The sequence below is a fragment of the Tympanuchus pallidicinctus genome, unplaced genomic scaffold (genome assembly GCF_026119805.1).
Source record: "Tympanuchus pallidicinctus isolate F22 unplaced genomic scaffold, pur_lepc_1.0 scaffold9, whole genome shotgun sequence".
Classification (NCBI taxonomy): Eukaryota; Metazoa; Chordata; class Aves; order Galliformes; family Phasianidae; genus Tympanuchus; species Tympanuchus pallidicinctus.
Window position 1 is genome coordinate 4,777,891 of NW_026294813.1, and position 19,127 is coordinate 4,797,017.

The 19,127-nt window shown below is 42.7% G+C and overlaps 3 protein-coding genes across 6 annotated transcripts in view; 2 read left to right on the forward strand and 1 right to left on the reverse strand.

Moving 5' to 3' along the window:
• NDUFAF2 (NADH:ubiquinone oxidoreductase complex assembly factor 2) overlaps positions 1-19,127 on the reverse strand; it is a 354,445-nt gene that overhangs the window by 300,633 nt on the left and 34,685 nt on the right. For 2 of the 3 annotated variants that reach the window (XM_052670479.1, XM_052670481.1), the window contains exon 4: positions 5,196-5,552. In XM_052670479.1, the coding sequence (XP_052526439.1) occupies positions 5,289-5,552 (264 nt within the window). In that variant the 3' untranslated portion in view covers positions 5,196-5,288. Of the gene's footprint in view, positions 1-5,195; positions 5,553-19,127 lie in introns of those variants that run through there. The other variant, XM_052670480.1, reaches the window with a different exon arrangement.
• The window catches only part of LOC128074290 (uncharacterized), a 497,996-nt gene that overhangs the window by 291,060 nt on the left and 187,809 nt on the right, over positions 1-19,127 (forward strand). The gene's annotated exons all lie outside the window — the stretch shown is intronic.
• Positions 1,536-4,519, forward strand: SMIM15 (small integral membrane protein 15). 2 transcript variants are annotated; one of them, XM_052670484.1, is made up of 3 exons: positions 1,536-1,605; positions 1,833-1,895; positions 2,643-4,519. In XM_052670484.1, the coding sequence occupies exon 3, from the start codon at positions 2,670-2,672 to the stop codon at positions 2,892-2,894; it is 225 nt and encodes a 74-aa protein (XP_052526444.1). In that variant the 5' UTR covers positions 1,536-1,605; positions 1,833-1,895; positions 2,643-2,669; the 3' UTR covers positions 2,895-4,519. The 2 variants fall into 2 exon arrangements, with proteins under 2 accessions (XP_052526444.1, XP_052526445.1); XM_052670485.1 differs by lacking the exons at positions 1,536-1,605; positions 1,833-1,895 and adding an exon at positions 1,989-2,091.

Genomic DNA, 19,127 nt, shown 5'->3' on the forward strand with positions numbered 1-19,127 from the left:
ACTCCACCACGCTGCCATGAAACTACATTTAAACTAACTTCAGTGCTGTACAGATACGTAAGAAAACTTCAAAAATTAACTACTGGTTTAATTTTAGCAAAGTTGATGGTTCACACGTCCTTACTGTGTGATATTTTGATGCTACATCTGCAGCTGCTGGCACTGAGATCATGTAGTCACCAATGCACTGAATTCTCTTCTAACTGAAGTTCCTTCCTGTCCTGTGTATCTGGAATGACCCCAAATAAAACATTGGATTCTTCAGTACAAATCATCAAACCATGACTGGTAAAACACACTTTAAATGATGTGATCTTATACCAGTGTATCCTTTCCTGCTCCTTCCAAAGTTCTCCAATTTTCTTATTTATAACTGAGTTACTGAATTAAAAAGCGCTTGGTTTAATTAGCGCACCAGCACACAGACAGAAATTAACAGAAATGGTCACTAAAAGGTATCCTAGAAGAGATGTTAAAGAAGGTGCAGATTTACAAAGCAAGCGATTAGCTGCCATAATTGCAGTGAAGATCAACACGCACCTAATGAGGTCTTGTAAAGCATTCCAGTGGTGTGTGCTGGCGGTCCTGCTGCTTGCTGTAAGAACTCTGGGAATTCTGGGCCCCGTTTGGCTGCATGGGCATCCACAGCCTCTCTGGGCAGCCTGTGCCAGCACCTCACCACTCTCTTGATAAAGAACTTAATAAAGTAGTATTGTTAGAGCTTAGAAAAGACAGAAACAGATAGATGGAAGTGTTGGGGGAACATAATGGGGAAGGCTGGAAGGCTGACTTTTCAGTAGCTTTAGGGATTATGATATCAAGAGGCAGTAGACAGCTGTTGATGGAGTCGGGGCTTATTTTGATATATGCAACTGAACTGAACTGAACTGTTTCTTCTTCACAGCTAACCTAAAGCTCCTCTCTTTCCATCTAAAGCCATCCCCCTGTGTCCTACCAATATCAGACCACGATTACACTCCTGCTCACAAGCTCCCCTAAGTACTGGAAGGATATTAACACAACTCCTCTTCTCTGATAAATTAAGGTAGTTCCATTGCGCTAGCAATGTCCAACCCCAGACCAAGCAGGGGCTCATACCGCAGAGCTCTAATGCCACATACACGGAGCTGCCACGAGAGAGAGCCTGGAAACCGCAGGCCGGTTCTGGGTAGCCGATCATCCAAAGGAACACACCGCATACTGCTGCACTTAAAGCATTCAGGCTGTAACATGTCAGGTTCGTCAAATCTTTGCCAACGGTTCTCTTTTTCGGCAAAGCATGTCTTTATTCGCCTGGTCTCTCCCTTGACCCAAAGAAGCGCTCGTGGAAGAAAAGTACGTCTACAAAATCAAAGCGCCGCTGTAGCGTTTGGTTTTACGCTGCAGAGAACCTCCCGAACTGACAGCGATGGCGGGACGGCTGCTCCAAGGAACAGCTCCCAGCCAGCCGGGTGCGCCCGCGTCACCGTGTGCGCCGGCGGGGCGGGGCGGGGCCTGGCGGCGCGGGCCACCGGCAGCGCCGCTCTGGGCAGCCGCAGCGCGGGGCGGGGCGTCGGCCTCCTTCCCGCTTCCCGCTTCCCGCTTCCCGCTTCCTGCTTCCGCTCGGTAGCGCGGCGCTCCGCGGGGTGGCGGTACCGCGGGGCGGGGGGCGGCCGGGGCAGGAGGCGCCGGCGGGAGGAAGGCGAGAGGCGGCGCGGTCCCCCCCTGCCCGCGATGCCGTCCCGTTGCCGCCGCCCGCTCTCCGGGCGGGGCTCCCCGAGCCGGGCGGCGCGCTGCCGGGGCCGGGCGGCGCCGGGCGCCTCTCCCTCACGAGCTGTGTCTTCTCTCCGCAGGGACCTCGGTGCTGCCCGTCCTTCGCTTGCCGTGCCCGCGGCGCCGCCCTCTCGCTGGTGCAGGTGAGACGTGGCCGTGGGCAGGGGGCGGGAGGAGGCCGCGGGGCTGCGGCGTGGCCGGGCCGCGTGTCCGTGCGCGGCTGGTGGTGACGGAGGCCTCGGGCTGAGAACCCTCCGCAGTGAGACTCGGAGAAAGACGAACCTTTGTTCCCGGTTCTTGTTCTGAAAGCAGCTCGTGCTTTTTCCTGTGTATTTGCAGGTCTGCCGCATAAAATAACTCGTTTTTTGTTTTATAAGCGAGGGGACTGGGATTGTCTAGTCTGGAGAAGAGGAGGTTCGGGGCAGTCCTTACCGCTATCCGCCCTGCCTGAAGGAAAATTGTGTCGAGGTTGGGGTCGGCCTCTTCTCCGTGTAATAGAGACACGACAGGAGTTGATGGCCTCCAATCGCACTGGGGCAGGTTCAGGTTGGATGCCACGAAGAGTTTTGTCTCAGAGCAGTGAGGTATTGAAACAGGCTGCCCTGGGAGATGTGGAGTCACTTCACTCGCTGGAGGTGATCAGGAGCCATGTAGATGTGGCAGTGAGGGACACAGTCAGTAGGCATGGTGGTGATGGTTGCACTAGATGATCTTACTGGTTTTTCCAGCCTTTATGATTCTGTCATTTATATTATACTTGTATACTATGCAGTGCTTAACTCTTAGCAAAAACAAAACCACAAGTGATGAAAAAAAATGGCTTAAAATGGGAATGTGTGCGTATGTGTGCACTTCAGTTTTTCTGAATACTCAAACTTCTTTTTCTACAGTGTCTCCCCTGTAAAAAAGTGGCTGAGATGTTTGACGTGAAGGCTTGGGCTGTGTACATTGTGGAATGGGCTGCCAAGGACCCCTATGGTTTCCTCACTACAGTGATCCTGGTCCTCACGCCCCTGTTCATCATCAGTGCAGCACTGTCGTGGAAGCTTGCAAAAATGATTGAGACCAGGGAGCGAGAGCAGAAGAAGAAACGGAAACGCCAGGAGAACATTGTAAAGGCCAAACGAGCAAAGAAGGATTAAATGGGCAAGAAAGGCCTTCCTTGGGCAGAGAATTCACTTTATTATTGAAGCACTGCTGTACGTTTTGTGTTGTAACCATCCTTTGATACTTGATGCTGTTGTTTCTTGAATTATGAAATTTTAACTTCTGCTGAAATCATCTGTGTTAGAAGCTGCCCCAGTGGCACAGTCACTTCATCTGCTGCCTATGTTTCTGTGCAGACTGCTTCTCCAGATTTGCATGTTATATTTAAAAATGAAATAGTCGGGGAGCTTTAGGGACATATCCTTTTCTTTAGCTGAGCTATGACTCAAAAAGAGTCCAATTATGGGGATAATGTAAATGACTCCTTAATGCTATGACCTTTGGTTTCTCAGTGTAGCACATGCTTCTCCATTGCAGCAGTAGTTCACATTGTGCTTACGTGTATTTGCAGTTCCTGGTTTAACTGGACTATGGGAAGGGAGGTTCTGGTACACCTGCAGCAGAGCTGTGGAGCATTTGTCTTCCGAGATTCTTGTTTGCTGTTGTTTTACTGACACACTTTCATATGCAGTGCATATGGCTGTGCAGTTCATTCACTGCATGCCCATCAGGTCTGCAGTAGCTCAGTTGGGGGGCTTGTCTGCACATGAACCAAACTGACTTCTCCTGTTTCCTCTACAACCCATCCATCAGCAGTCTTCAAGTTCAGCCCAAACTCTGGGAAACTAATTTCTTGTCTTTAGTACCTTCTTTTGTCTGAGGCTACTCCTGTACACTACAGTGTTGTTTGGTTTTCCCTAATTATCACCTGAACTGTCCATCTCTAACTTGTTTGTCTGCAGAAGATTTTTTGCCTCAAAGAATAGCCATAAGTGGGATCAGATGAAGGGCCCAGGTGGCCTCGAGTTCTGTCTTTTGTGACCTGTAGCAGTTGGCCATGGGAGACTACCCAAGTAGAATATGCATACTGGTGACACAAGTTCTTCCGACTTGCTGGCCCTCTAGCTACCTGCGCTTTAGGACCTTCTGAGTTTAGGTGGTATTATTTTGCTCTGACAGCTCCTGAAGATCTGCTGTAACCCAGATTACAAAATGCTGGCATAGCAGAAACAGTCCAAGTGAAGTGTCTGTTGTAAATATGCAAAAAAACTTTAACCTTAATTCCAATTCTCCTTTTTCTAACAAATGGTTAATTTTTCACAGCCTGATTTTTTCAGCCTAATTCTAAAGAGTTTGTGGAAGTCATTAGGTTTTTACACTTAGCATATTTCTAAATGGCAGCACGGAGCTGTTCTGTCCAGCAACCAGTCCGTTATATGGTTAAAAGTAAAATCTTCAGATAACATCCCGTTCAGCAGAGACTTACAGAGCTGGCTGATAGCAGCAGGATAAAGGGGAAGTTTTACTGCAATGACTTGAAGTAAATATGAAGTACCTACCTGCAACCAGTATCTGATGACCATCTTTCAGTTCCGTTGGTCAGAACAAGTGTTATTGGAATTATGTTTTGACACTTCATGGTACATGAAATCAAGTCACCGCTCTTGGAAATGTTGTCAAATGTGTATGTGTTCCACCTTTGATACCTAGATAGTTTAAAATGCGTACCTACATGGTTTAAAATAAATTTGATACTTTTTCAAAATATGCTTTTTAAAAAGGTGGTGTGACTTTTATTTTGATTTAAAGTTCTCAAACATTTCTAAGCAAGTAAAAATTAATTTTTGGGGTAGATATCAGGAATAACCTCTTCTCCCAGAACCACTTAGCTATTTTTTGTTTGCCTTACTCAAGGCTTCCAACCTCTCTTAAAATAGTATTAAACAGTTTAACTCAGACTGAATCTATCCCCTGCTTACTGCTGGTAGCAACTCAAACGTTATTCAGATACATTAATTCCTTTATTAAAATAAATCACAAGAATGTCTGAAATTACTGCAGTATCACAATGATTCCTGTTAGTGAAACAAACTTTTCTGTCCAATTATCAGAAGCTTGAAAGTTCAGCATACGGGTTCAGCCCTGGAAACTAACTGGAATTAAGAACTTCTTTTAACACCTATGTTTGAGAAGATAATGTATGTGTACTGATCAACTGAAATTTACTACATCAAACACAAAGATAAATCCATCTTCAAGAAAAAAGCAATTTAGAGCCATTTGAAAAAATTACCTAGAAAACTTATCTTTAGTGATCTAATGAATACCAGGAAAAGAAACAAACACTTGAGAATGAACTTCCTCAGTAACCCACCCTGTTTTCCACTGAATTAAAATGTGTTGTAGCAATATGGCACAATTAAGCCTCTCTGAACAACTGCAAAAATAAACGAAACTTGGATTTAATACTACTTTATTGCATGGCCACTATACATAACAGTTGTTTACGATGCCTATTAAAGCATTTATCCGTTGGCAATGTTTGTACATCAAAGCTGGTTCTTTTTACTACTGTCACTTCCTGGTGGCATCCAGGAACCCGGCTGAAAGGAACCTGAAGTGCTTGCTGGGTCTTGGGATGGCTCTTTCTTTCCATAGTAGGGAGCTGACGCGTGGCCTTTAACCTGAGCATGAACTGGTTCAGCAACAAGTCCCTCCTTATATTCCTTGGTCTGAAGGAGCTTATCTTTTTCATACACATCTTTGACCTTCTGTTTCATTTCTTGTCTGTACATCTCATTCTTAAGAATCTCCTAAAGACAAAGTAGAAAGATAATTACACAGAGCAGAAGGAAATGCAATGCATGATGTTGCAAAGAAAAATTTTAAATGGTCACTGCTTTATTTTATTATCCAAATTTTCAAACATGTAAGTAAAATAAAACTTAACAAAATTGATTATTTTTCTACGACCAATTTCAGCCCTAGTTTACAGTGCCAATGTGTTGATTTGTTGGAAGCAAAACTATATAGTGATGCCCCAATTTCACTATTCCATTAGATCAAAAAGAGAAAGTAATTCACCAGTCATCAACAAATGCACTGAAAGTAAGTTACCCTTAACACTGTTTTCTATATAGCACTTACTACTTTATCACTGGTGTTCCTTCCTATAACGCAGTAGGCCTGTGACTTAAGGCATCTGTTGTGGGTGCAGTTTTGGGAAATGCAGATGGACAACATTGTCTCTTAGTATATAAGTCCAAACCAAAGCCAATAAAGAGTAAAATAAGTCTGAGGAGCTAGGGCAGACCTGGAATTACTGAGATGGAACTAGTAATTCAGGAGAAAAGCAAACCAACCAACCCTACACTAGCATAAAGAAAATAAAGGCACAAAACTGCCTGAGGTAAACCCTGCCCCAGAGATCCAGAAGACAGCTCTGCATGGCCAACACATCTCCAGCTGATTTCTTCTTGGCCAACAAAGGCCAACAGGGCATTGCAGCGTGGACACCACATGCACCAGTACTTAGGCTGTATGTTAACTCTGCCTATCTACCTCACATATTAGCCAAAGTAAATGTACTGCTTTTATAAACACTCTAAAATCACACCTAGTGCCTTTGCACAAGTAAAAAAAATCCACATTAAAGTGATGTGAAGGAGAAGCTTACCTCCTCACTTGGATCAACTGAAGCCACTACCCTATCTGAAGCACAGTCCTACTACAAAGCCAAAAAGCATTCACGACATATTCAGAGAAGGCTTGTAAAACTTGCTGATTCAACATTATAGAACTGTACAGAAGCATGGTTGGGTACAGGTTAAAACTGGAAATTCGCCAATAAAGCTGATCCTGTGAATTGCAACTTGTCTGCTTGAACTTGGAGCAAGTGTAATTACTGTCCTGTCCACAAGAATAATAGAAAAAACAGCTGCTTCAAAGGAACATACAAAGAACTCCCAACGAAAACAGCCATGGAAAATACAGATGTTTCTATTTTATCTTTTACCATATGCTCCCAAGTAGAAGGATGATTTGTACGTTCTGCTAACAAAACTTGCCTACACTCTTGTTATGGCAGACAGCAGAGAGTAATAGAAGAAAAAAGCAAAAATGTGATATGAATTTTTGTATTTTGAAATCAAAGACAACTTAATTGTAACCAGTGCCACTTAACAAGGAAGCTTAGAACTGTGATATTGGAGGAGAAAGTCTGTGCAGATTTCTCCAAGTTGCAAGTATATGGCAAAGAAGGAGAAATTAGACCAGTGCACTTCTTTCTCAGATTTTAGGAAGTGCATTAAGCTCTACGATGCTGCAAAAAGCTGAGAGAGCAAGTACATACAACATTTAAAACCACAGAATCACAGAATCATTAAGGCTCCGTCACCTCACTGTAGAGAAGTTCTTGCGCACATTGGTGCAGAACTTCCTATGCTGCAGTTTCCGGCCGTTTCACCTTGTCCTGTCTCCACTCACCACTGAAAACAGTCCAGCCTCGCCATTCTGCCCCCCACACCTTAGATATTTCTACCCATGGAGCTCCAAAGGAATCCCTGGGCTGTTCCACTGTGACCCCATCACGGTCCCTTTGTGACCCCATAGAGATTCACAGGGAAATGAGAACACTTCCATAGACACCCCATGGAGTTCCATAGAGACCCCATAGAGCTGCCTAGTGACCCAAAAGCAGTTCCAATATGACCCTGTAGAGCTTCTTAGGGACAGGCTAGGAGCCCATAAAGCTTCATGTGACTCCTTAGCAGTTCCCTGGGGAGCCCACAGAGCTTCTTAGGGACCTCAAAAGAGTTCCACAGACCCCAAAACAGTTCCATTACGACCTCATGGAGATCCATAGCAATCCCTGAGATGTTCTTCTGTGACCCCATCACGGTTCCCTTTGTGACCCCATAGAGATTCACAGGGACCAGAGAACAGTTCCACAGACACCCCATGGAGATCCATAGTGACCCCATGGAGATCCATAGTGATCCAAAAAAAGTTCCATTATGACCCCATGGAGCTCCAAAGGAATCCCTGGGCTGTTCCATTGTGACCCAATCACAGTCCCTTGTGACCCCATAGAGCTTCACAGGGAAATGAGAACACTTCCATAGACACCCCATGGAGTTCCATAGAGACCCACCGAGTTCCACAGAGACCCCATAGAGCTGCCTAGTGACCCAAAAACAGTTCCATTATGACCCCATACAGCTCCATGATGACCCCAAAACAGTTCCATTACGACCCCATGGAGCTCCATAGGAATCCCTGAGCTGTTCCTCTATGACCCCATCACGGTTCCCTTGTGACCCCATAGAGCTTCTTAGGGACCTGAGAACAGTTCCATAGACACCCCATAGAGCTCCATGGTGACCCCATAGAGCTGCACAGTGACCCCACTGAACTTCCATTCTGTCCCCATAGAGCTCCGCAGGTTCCACATAACAGGTCTATTACGACCTCAACGAGCTCCACAGCGACCCCCAAACACTTCCTTTATGACCCCATGGAGCTTCATAGGGACCCCATTAAAGTTCCATTGTTACCCCATCACAGTTCCCTTATGACCATAAGAGTTCCACAGTGATGCCATAGAGCTGCATACTGAATCAGTACAGCTCCATAGTGACCCCATAACAGTTCCCTTGTGACCCCATAAAGCTCCACTGTGACCCCACAAAAGTTCCATTGATACCCCTTAACAGCTTCTTTATGACCATACAGAGCTCCGCAGTGACCTCACAGAGCTCCATAGTGACCCCACAGAGCTCCATGGTGACCCCATTAATGTTCTATTCTTACCCCATAACAGCTCCATTACGACCGTAAGAGCTCCATAGTGACACCATACAGCTCCATAGTGACACCATAGAGCTCCTTAGTGACACCATACAGCTGCACAGTGACCCCAAAACAGGTCCATACTGACCCCACCGAGCTTCTTAGTCACCTAATAATAATTCTTTGCAGACTCCACGGAGGTCCAAAGTGCCTCTATAACAGGACCATTATGAACACATAGCAGCTCCATGGTGACCCCGTTGAGCTCCATAGTGGCCCCATAACATTTCCATCCTGACCCCATTGAGCTTGAGAGTGATCCCACAACAGTTCCGCTAGGAGCCCAGAGAGCTTCATGTTACTCCTTAGCAGTTCCCTGCGGAGCCCACAGAGCTTCTTAGGGACCTCAAAAGACTTCCACAGACCCCCCGTGGAGCTCCATAGTGTCCCCATACAGCTGCAGAGTGACCCCATCACAGTTCCATCATCACCCCTTGAGCTCCACAGTGTTGCCCTACAACTCCATAGAGACCCCATAGAGGTCCATGGTGACCCCATCACAGTTCCATTACCACCCCATGGAGCACCATAGGAATCACTGAGCTGCTCCTTTCTGACCCCATCAGAGTTCCGTTGTGACTCCATAGAGCTTCTTAGGGACCTGAGAAGAGTTCCATAGACATCCCATGAAGTTCCATAGAGACCGCATAGAGCTCCATGATGACCCCAAAACAGTTCCATTTTGACCCCATGGAGCTCCATAGGAATCCCTGAGCTCTTCCATTCTGGCCCCGTCAGAGTTCCCTTGTGACCCCAATAGAGATTCATATGGATCTGAGAACTGTTCCATAGACACCCCATGGAGTTCTATAGGTAACCCATAGTGCTGCCTAGTGACCCCACTGAAGTTCCATTCTGTCCCCATAGAGCTCCGTAGGTTCCACATAACAGATCTATTACGACCTCAAAGAGCTCCTCAGTGACCGCAAAACAGTTCCTCTATGACCCCATGGAGCTACATAGGGATCCCATAAAAGTTCCATTGTTACCATGTAACAGTTCCCTTATCACAGAATCACAGAATTGTAGGGGTTGGAAGGGACCTCCAGAGACCATTGAGTCCAACCCCCTGCCAAAGCAGGTTCCCTACAGCAGGTCGCACAGGTAGGCATCCAGGCAGGTCTTGAACATCTCCAGAGAAGGAGACTCCACCACCTCCCTGGGCAGCCTGTTCCAGTGCTCCGTCACCTCACTGTAAAGAAGTTCTTGCGCACATTGGTGCAGAACTTCCTATGCTGCAGTTTCCGGCCGTTTCCCCTTGTCCTGTCTCCACTCACCACTGAAAAGAGTCCGGCCTCGCCATTCTGCCCCCACACCTTGGATATTTATAGACCTGGATCAGGTCCCCTCTCAGTCTTCTTTTCTCAAGGCTGAACAGACCCAGTTCACTCAGCCTTTCCTCATAGCAGAGATGCTCCAGGCCCTTCACCATCTTTGTGGCCCTCTGCTGGACTCTTTCCAAGAGATCCCTGTCTTTTTTGTACTGGGGAGCCCAGAACTGGACGCAGTACTCCAGATGAGGCCTTACCAGGGCAGAGTAGAGGGGGAGGATCACCTCCCTCGACCTGCTGGACACGCTCTTTTTAATGCACCCCAGGATGCCATTGGCCCTCTTGGCCACAAGGGCACACTGCTGGCTCATGGCCAACCTGTCGTCCACCAGGACACCCAGGTCCCTCTCTGCAGAGCTCCCCTCCAGCAGCTCATCCCCCAACCTGTACCACTGCATGCAATTATTCCTCCCCAGATGCAAGATTCTACACTTGCTTCTGTTAAACCTCATCCGTTTTTTTTCTGCCCAGCTCTCCAGCCTGTCCAGGTCTTGCTGAATGGCAGCACGGCCTTCAGGCATGTCAGCCAATCCTCCCAACTTCGTATCATCAGCAAACTTGCTGAGGGTGGCCACTATCCTCTCATCAAGATCATTGATGAAGATGTTGAACAAGACCGGACCCAGCACAGACCCCTGAGGAACACCGCTGCTTACAGGCCTCCAACCGGACTCTGCACCGCCAACGACGACCCTCTGCACTCTGCCAGTCTTTTCTTAGTTTTTCTTAGCCCTTGTTTGCCTCTCTGCTTTAATTTTCAAATTCACAACAAAAGAGGCAAAACAATTCATATGCCTACATAAAATGAAAATGCACAAGCTGCATATAAATGGATTCACAGCCTGGAAGGGATGAGAGAAAACTTTTTCCACACTCAAATAAAAATGTTATGTCAAGTGCAATGTGGTCAAATTTTCAACTGTCAGCACAGCAAAATCCCTTTATCACATCTCTTAATCCTGTCCTTGTTCACTACATGCCTATAAAAATTGATCATGATCTTACTGATTTCAAGGGGGTTACTCCTATGGTGTACTTTGCTACTAAGAAACAATGGAATATCACCTCTGATATCTGAAGGCTGCACTGTAATCTCTGCCAGAACAGCATGAAATGATGTACCAAAATTGGAATGTAATTCACTTAATCCAAACAGCTACTTACTAACTTCAAAACTTTTTGAGGGATTACTTCTACACAATTACCTTATACAGCTGTAACTAAATTCCAGTGGTTTAAGTCCATTTTACATGATGATGATGTAATTGTAATTTGATTTTGAGACCCAGCTGCAGCTCTTTTATTAGCTTTCAGTGGTCAAAGTATAGTTGCTATCTAAAAAAAATCAAATAAAATAATCAACTTGCTTCCATGTACACATTTTAATGAAATAACTGCGCGCAATTTTATAGAAGGAATAAGCCTTAATATACACTAAAAACGTACAGGATCTTTATAACCTTCCAAATATGACTTCAGACTATCTACATGGCTTAGTGCACTTAAACACAGCGGAAGCTGGAAAGGTTCCTTGCCAAACAGCTTTTGGTGCTGAAGGGCTTCCCATTCCCTGCTGAACAGCAGCAACTGGTGGGCTCTGTTGTCCATGACAAGTGGTCTGTACAAATGCACGCCATCAGAGCCCTCCTCTCCTCCCTTTCAGCTCACCTGTATGCAATGACATTTTCACTTTGAGGTTCTGTTGCCACCCAGCTCTCTTCTGTTTCACATGCTCTATGGGGGGACTAAGAGTAGAAGTCATTTTTTTTTTTAAATTTTAGTTTACACAGACAGGTTTAGAGCAGTATACATCTTCTGTAAGATGAATTATTTTAGAAAAATGGAAAACTTCGCTACCAACTGCCCCAAAAACATACCACTGAAGCTGTCTGTTGAAACATAAAAACACAAGTACATAATGTGTTCTGACCTAGGGGGAAAGTAAAATTTTACTTAGCCCAACAAAAATAATTTTTCATCTTTCAGATGGCAATAGTTTTCTAAGCTTTCATCCAGCACTGTCTTTAAACCACTGTATGACACAAACCCTCTGGACCTGCAGTTCTCAGGAGGCACACTGCATCCACAGTATCAGAACTGCCCTTTACAATTTTTATTAAGAGAAATCTAAGGACTGGGACTTCGCTGGGGGATAAATAAATGCCTGAAAACACCCAGCCATGTTTTATACCAACTGAAATCTCTACATCTAGTTTTTGAAATGCATCAACTCCCAGAGTTAGAAACAAAACAGAAATGGTGTGGACAGAACTACATCTGACTACAAGGCCGACATCTTATTTTGAAGAGGAATGTAAAAGACTTTTTGCTCATGGCAGATTAAAAAACACAAATCATCAAAGCTAGACGAGCAGTTATCTAAGAAGTTTTAGACATTCTATGATTGGAGTTACGTCCCTTTAAAAACATGGATTAAGATATCTCTAAGGTTTTCTTGATGAACTTCATATTATTATTATGAAGGGAATACCAAAGTGGACCTACATGGAGTTTTAAACAGCTGTTCTTCATGCAGAAACTGATTTCTTCCACATATTCTGACATCTTAATGGCAGTAAAAGCTACATGAACGAAGAAAAAAGGACGACTGCTCGTGGAAGGAGTGCAGTCCAGGACGTATGGCTAGCTCCCAACTGCACTGTTGTAAGAGAGATCATACTGTACTTCATGCTGCTGGCATGTGACTTTGCTGTGTCTGTTTCAGCTGTTACATCTCAGTGAGCTAATGAGGGATCTTCAGCAATTCATACTTTTCTTGCAAACTCCTGCAAGCTGTATTTTCCCACTAAATCCTAGTAGATGAGACGTATTGCTTAGTATTCTCTGTTATTTGGAAATTACAATCCCCAGAGAGGAGAAAAAATCAGATATCTGACTCCACCAAGAGGACTTTTGATGGCTGTACACAGAAAACCTGTTTTGTAGACAGAATGTTTGAAGTGAAGCATTCTTTCACTCTCACTGGATCTCATACTGCTGCTGCTTTACCCTTTCTGAACAAAGAAAGAGCCTCACAGAACAAACAGAATTAGTTTTTCTTGGTAAGAAAACACTACAAATACAAACACCCAGGGTCTCACTCATTAGTGTGATCAGCCCTTGCACAGTAGGTCTTGCAGGAAAATGCCTGTACTCCACCCTTTCTATGCTGCTGCACCCCTGAACTCCACAATCTGAGGAACTCTTCCTCCCCTTCCTCTTCCTGTGTCACTCTAGATCTTCAAGTTATCCATAGGTTATAGTGCTATTTGCTTCCCGTGTAACATTTTCAATCTCCTGAAGGCAAAGGACAGTGCAGACTTGTGAGCAGCTGTCTCTAAGGACGCAGGTGGCCAGACACACAGTACCAATGTGATGATGTACAATGGAATTTTTTTTTTTGAAGGTTATTTTAACAGACTGTTACCAGCTCAGTTTTGTTCTACTTAGATGATTTTCTAAAGACAATACACCCAGGTCCACAGATACAAGGGCTTGATGTATTACTAATATTAAGCAAAGATGTCACTATTTTTTTTTCACAGAATCACAGAATCACCCGGGTTGGAAGGGACCTCAAGGATCATGTAGTTCCAACCCCACTGCCTAGCAGGGCCACCAAACATACACATTCAGATCAGGTTGCCCAGGACCCCGTCCAACCTGGCCTTGAACACGTCCAAGGATGGGGCATCCACAACCTCCCTGGGCAGCCCGTTCCAGGGCCTAACCACTCTCCTTGTAAAGAACTTCCCCCTAACATCCAACCTCAATCTTCTCTCCTTCAACTTGGATCCATTTCCCCTAGTCCTGCTATTGTCAGCCCTTTTGATGAGTTTACTCCCCTCCTGGGTGTAGGTTCCCTTCAGGTATTGATAGGCTGCAATGAGGTCACCCCGCAGCCTTCTCTTCTCCAGGCTGAACAAGCCCAGCTCCCTCAGCCTGTCCTCATAGGGGAGGTGCTCCAGCCCCCTGATTATCTTAGTCGCCCTCCTCTGATGGGTCAGATGGGTCTGTGTATTGAGGAAATGAAAAATAGCTTATGTTGTTTTAGAATTTGTTCCAACTTTCTAATTTATCTTAATGATACATTCTGATTTCCTTTGATTTGAATAGGGTTAGCTTTCTACTGTCTGGTGTTAGAACTGAGAAATATTTGGACACATTAATGTTGTTCAAACTACAGAAGAACCTCACAGAACCTTTGCATTTTAGTGCCTTGTTTGAATACTTTGTCTAATCATGAATGAACTTGAATTTTGAACTCTTAAAAATGTGTATCTACAAACTAGCCAAAATACTTCTTGAAATAAAAACTTAAAAATGACAAACGGAAAAAAAGAAATCTCTTTTGAAACAGTCAGCATTCAAAAGGTTGAATGTGAGACAGTTAAAAGTATCAGAAATTTTCTTTACTGACAAAATAATCAAAAGTCCAGCAAAGTGCTAGTTGTTAAGCCAAATAATCCATTTCGCAACATTGCCAAACAGAGTCACAAAACTCCCTTTTCCAGTTCCACAAGATAAATTGGCAAGATGAGGTAACAGGCTATTACATCGTATTTCAAGACCATCAATGTGAAGCACTGCATGTTCTGACCCAGGGCATGTCCTGCTAACTCAACAACTGGCATGAGCACAGCAGCACCAGGCTGGGAATAACAAATGATGTGGTCAATGAAGTGTCAGTGTATGGCAGATACAGAGGAGCAGCTTGAACTAGGGAAGTTTATCTCTCTTCGTTAAAATACTGATTTAAATCAAACACTGAATCAAGTGACAGCTAATTTTATACAGAATGTACTTGTTAAATATCTGTGTTCCATCAACAATCAGCCATTTGTCAAACTGATCCAGGATTTGCTTTATTTAGTTGTTTTGTTTCCTTAAATCTCTGTCCAGTTGCAATATTAAACTATGGACTATGTTCTGTACATCTGACGTTATTTTTTAGAAGGATAAACCCCATGTAATTCAAAAGTAAACTCATCCAAATTTTTCTTTCTGGATACATCACAATTTATGACATCTTTCTTTGTCCAGGCTTTGTAGCTTTTTTGACCTTCGAATGAGCATCACACAAACTACCCAGACAAATTATGGAACGCACACAGCTGCTGCTTCAGAGCAATTACTTTTGCTTACAGCCTGCAAGAACCCCTTAAACGTTATGCAGATACAGAAGCAAACCTCCAGTGTACTGTTGGAGCCATGTTTCCAGCAATGGAAACTACTGTAAGAGAAAGGCAATTCCTTACGTTTGTTTGGCACAGATCACTCAAGTTTTGTGCACTCTGAAAACTATTCTTATTTTGTATTCTTGGCGCTTTAAAGGAGCAGTGTACAAACTCTCTGGTTTTAATCAGTTAACAGCACAGAAGTTGCACTACACAATCAGTGTGAGTTAGATCAATATATTATTTACAATATATGTACCATTATGATTTACAAAGAGCCCCATATTTAGTTTTAAAGGCAGTTCAGTAGGGGCTTGCTCCTAAATCCTATAACATAATCCAGATTTCTGGACAGAATCAAACACTTGCCCAAGACAGCCAAAACTGCAAAGAAGCAGCAAAAACCACAAACTAACCCAGAATAAAGGGCAGCCTACAGTCTTGGTGCCCACAGAGCAAGGGAGGAGATGTAGCTGCAGTCAGTTTGTTCCCTACTTTCCCCTTGCTTTAAATATGATGTAATCTGTACCAGCCCTTTTCCTGGTACACTTTACTTCTCCGTCCACCCTCATTCAGCTGTGCTGACAGTGAACTGGCAGACAGAACCACTGCTCCATGCAGTCCCACCCACACAGACAAAGTGTGGAACAAAGTGGTAGCAGCTCCCTCTCTCCATACAGCCTTTGGATCTGCAGCACAGGGAAATGGAAAGTAAGGAGACACTTTGATCCTTCAGTCTTCTGTGGAGGCTGAGGACAAAGTAAATGAGAGGAAAAACACTTAAAAGATAATGGCTTCTTCAATCTCTCTGTCAAAGTGACTTCACTGAATGCTCCTTTTTATTAAGACTCTTTCAGCTCAGCTCTGTATTGTCAAGTTTTAATGCCCTTTCAAACTGAGTAATAATCCTTTCAGAAAACATGCACAATTTACTGTGCAAAATGCTATTTAGTGCAAGTCAAATGATTAGAATACGTCCCAAATTTTCAGTCCTAGTTGTGATCCTGAACAACAGTGGTGGAAAATATTTTGCCCAGAAGAGCTGTTTATCTCTGTCCCTTCTTAACAGCATTTCCCAAAATAGTAAATCATATCCTGCAGCTTTTTTAGTTGCTTCAGGAATACTCATTTGCTAAACCCTATTCTCTATGTCAAAGTTCTCATTTTGAAACTTCTCAACTGAAGAATATAAAAGAAGATAGGAGAAAAACTAAAATGTGCAATCGGAACAGTGTCAAAACAAAAGGCTGTGTTGACTCATCTCCATGACTGAAGCTAGTTTATTTCATATAATCTCTCAAGTAATAGTTACGATTGAATGGTAAAAGTAGACACACACTATGGGAACTATTACAATGTAACTACTTGAAGGGAAGCTATCACTGAAACCTTAGGCTTACTGAAAAATCACTGAGGTACATTTGTCTTTCCTTAACAAGGAAGATGTCAAAATAGGTAATTATAGAAATGCTAGATATAGTTTGAAAAGAAGTTTCTTTTTATAATGTTTCAACTTCTACCCACCTGCACAGTTCAGAAGACACTGAGTTTTGTTACTGCTTAATGAGTAACGCATGAGAAAAGCAGTCATTCACTGTAGTATTTCCTATTACAAACTACCTTCATACTCCTTACACCAGTTAAAGAAACACAAAACTCCATTTTGCTTCCCACAAAATATTCAATATACAAACATATGCGCATACAAAGAAAGATACAGTGAGGATTTAACCTGTGAATACCTCTATCTACGCTATATATGGACAACAAAAAAAAGAGGCCTCCAGCATACAGAGAATTTACTTTCAGATCCGTATTCACAGAACAGTTTTTCTGTAGGTACTCATGTGCCCATTGTGAACTATCACACTGGCAGGTTTAGAGAACTGCTTTCCTCTCCATGTCAGTTTCGCTAGCATTGCCACAAGAAGTTTCTCTGGTTTTAATGCTCACATACTCCGGTACTACAAGATTGCCTGTAACTTCACTTCTGTCCTCATTGTACTAGAAAGTTAGGAGCACAGCTGAGTTATTCGGGCACCCCCAGGACATTATCAGAAGTAGTGCACAGCTGCAAGGTTTGTTATGGGGGAAAAAAGGGGTTTGCATTGCTAAATACATTAAATGTATTAAATTAACTGAAATACATTTGTGTTTCATTTTAATAGACCCTGTCAATCTGACAGTAAATCTGTCAGAAAATGACAGAAATCTGACAGTAAATCTGACGCTGAAATAAGAAGTATTAAGCTTGTAAGCTACAAATAAGAAAAGCTTAAAAAATGCACTATATACTGGATATTTTTAAGGTTAGCTACATCCTTAAAAATGCGCCTGTTGGTTCCTTAATGCCAGGCTTTGAAGCTGAAGATTCAGTGTGTCTCTTACACAGGATATCTAAGCTAATTTTAGTAATATTACTCTCTCTACCTATATGAGGAAAGACTTGGCTATGTGTCTGATATAAATACATATTTTATTGATATACTTAAAAAAAAATATATATATATTAATGATCATATGAAGATGAGTGACAGAGAGTCTCTCTCTATCAAGATAGGCACCAAAAATGAAGCTTATGCTAAGTATCTTATGCATCCAGCATCTCAGGATCTGCATCAACAGAGACTACCATTTCATTACCTTTTTAATATCTATTTATATTTTAATACCTATTTAATATAAAATATAATATATATAATTTATATATATTATATATAAAAATATATCTCAAATTTTATATAAATTTATATAAAATATAAATTTTATATAAAATATAAATATCTAATGAGTGAAAGAGATGTAGAATGCTTATGAATGTCATGAAAATTGCTCTATCAACAAAGTCTTGAGAAGTTCTTGTCAGCAGATCTTTGCTTGGAATTCATTAAGGTACATAAAAAGCCAGATCACTCTTACAGGTATTACACTGTTCAACATCTTTTAAATATGGAGAGTTCCAGTTTGGTGAATGGAACAGCAACAGGAGACCAAAAAGAGAGTCCACAGGAGGATTTTTGCATTTTTTTTTCCCATGCAACTGAGACATGCCAAATACAAAACACTAAGATGCCATGTTTTAAGTCAGAAGTGAAATCTGTAGACAGAATAAAAATGGTGTCATGAGCTCACCATGCTGGCCAGCATAAATAAGGGCAACTCACATTCGCCCTCACTTCAGTGACTGATGTAATGATTCTGAGCCACATTTCCTTGGCTTACAAAATTCACTGGTTCCCAGGAGGTGCTTGCTGGTGCTATCACAGTAAGATGTATTCAGCTGATTTGTGAAGCTTCACAATATTTCCCAAGTTTTATAATAGACCTCTCCAAGAGATCTGAATGTACAAGCATTTTGGCAACCTCTATCACCCACAGCTGAGAGCTGAATAAAAGATAAATATGTAAGAAAAAAGAAAAACACCACAAAATACTACATGGGGATAGTAGGCAAACAGATCAAAGAAGTGGAACAGAAATTGTAATAAAGCTTAACATAAAGCTCAATATACAATATAAATTAAAAAAAAGGAGGTAGGCTAAAAAAAAAAAAGACAATCATAAAAAAAGAATTGTAATATTTTTCTGTGGTGTTACAATGTGATGTTGACAGTAAAATGTCATTAAGGCACAAAACAGAAATGGCCTAGTCCCAAGAGAAATACGTAAAAGAACAAGAAGATTTGTTATACATAGATTCAACAAGAAACATGGTCAAAAATATTCCCTGGTTCCACAGCTTAGAAACAGCAGTTTACCATATCAGCATTACTGTCAAAATGGGAATATAATGCACAATACCTACCCACAAATTGTGTACCTAAAGCACTAGAGCCAGTCAGTTCTACATATGACACCAAATAGTATTCTGTATGCACTTCACCACTACCTTTACAATTACATTGTGATACAACAGTTTCTAACCAAAGAGGAAAGTAGAACACGCATGTCCCCCCATACTAATACAGAAAAAAAAAATAAGCTGTGCATCACATTTAAAAAGCACTGCAAATTTTTAGCAAGAATTTTT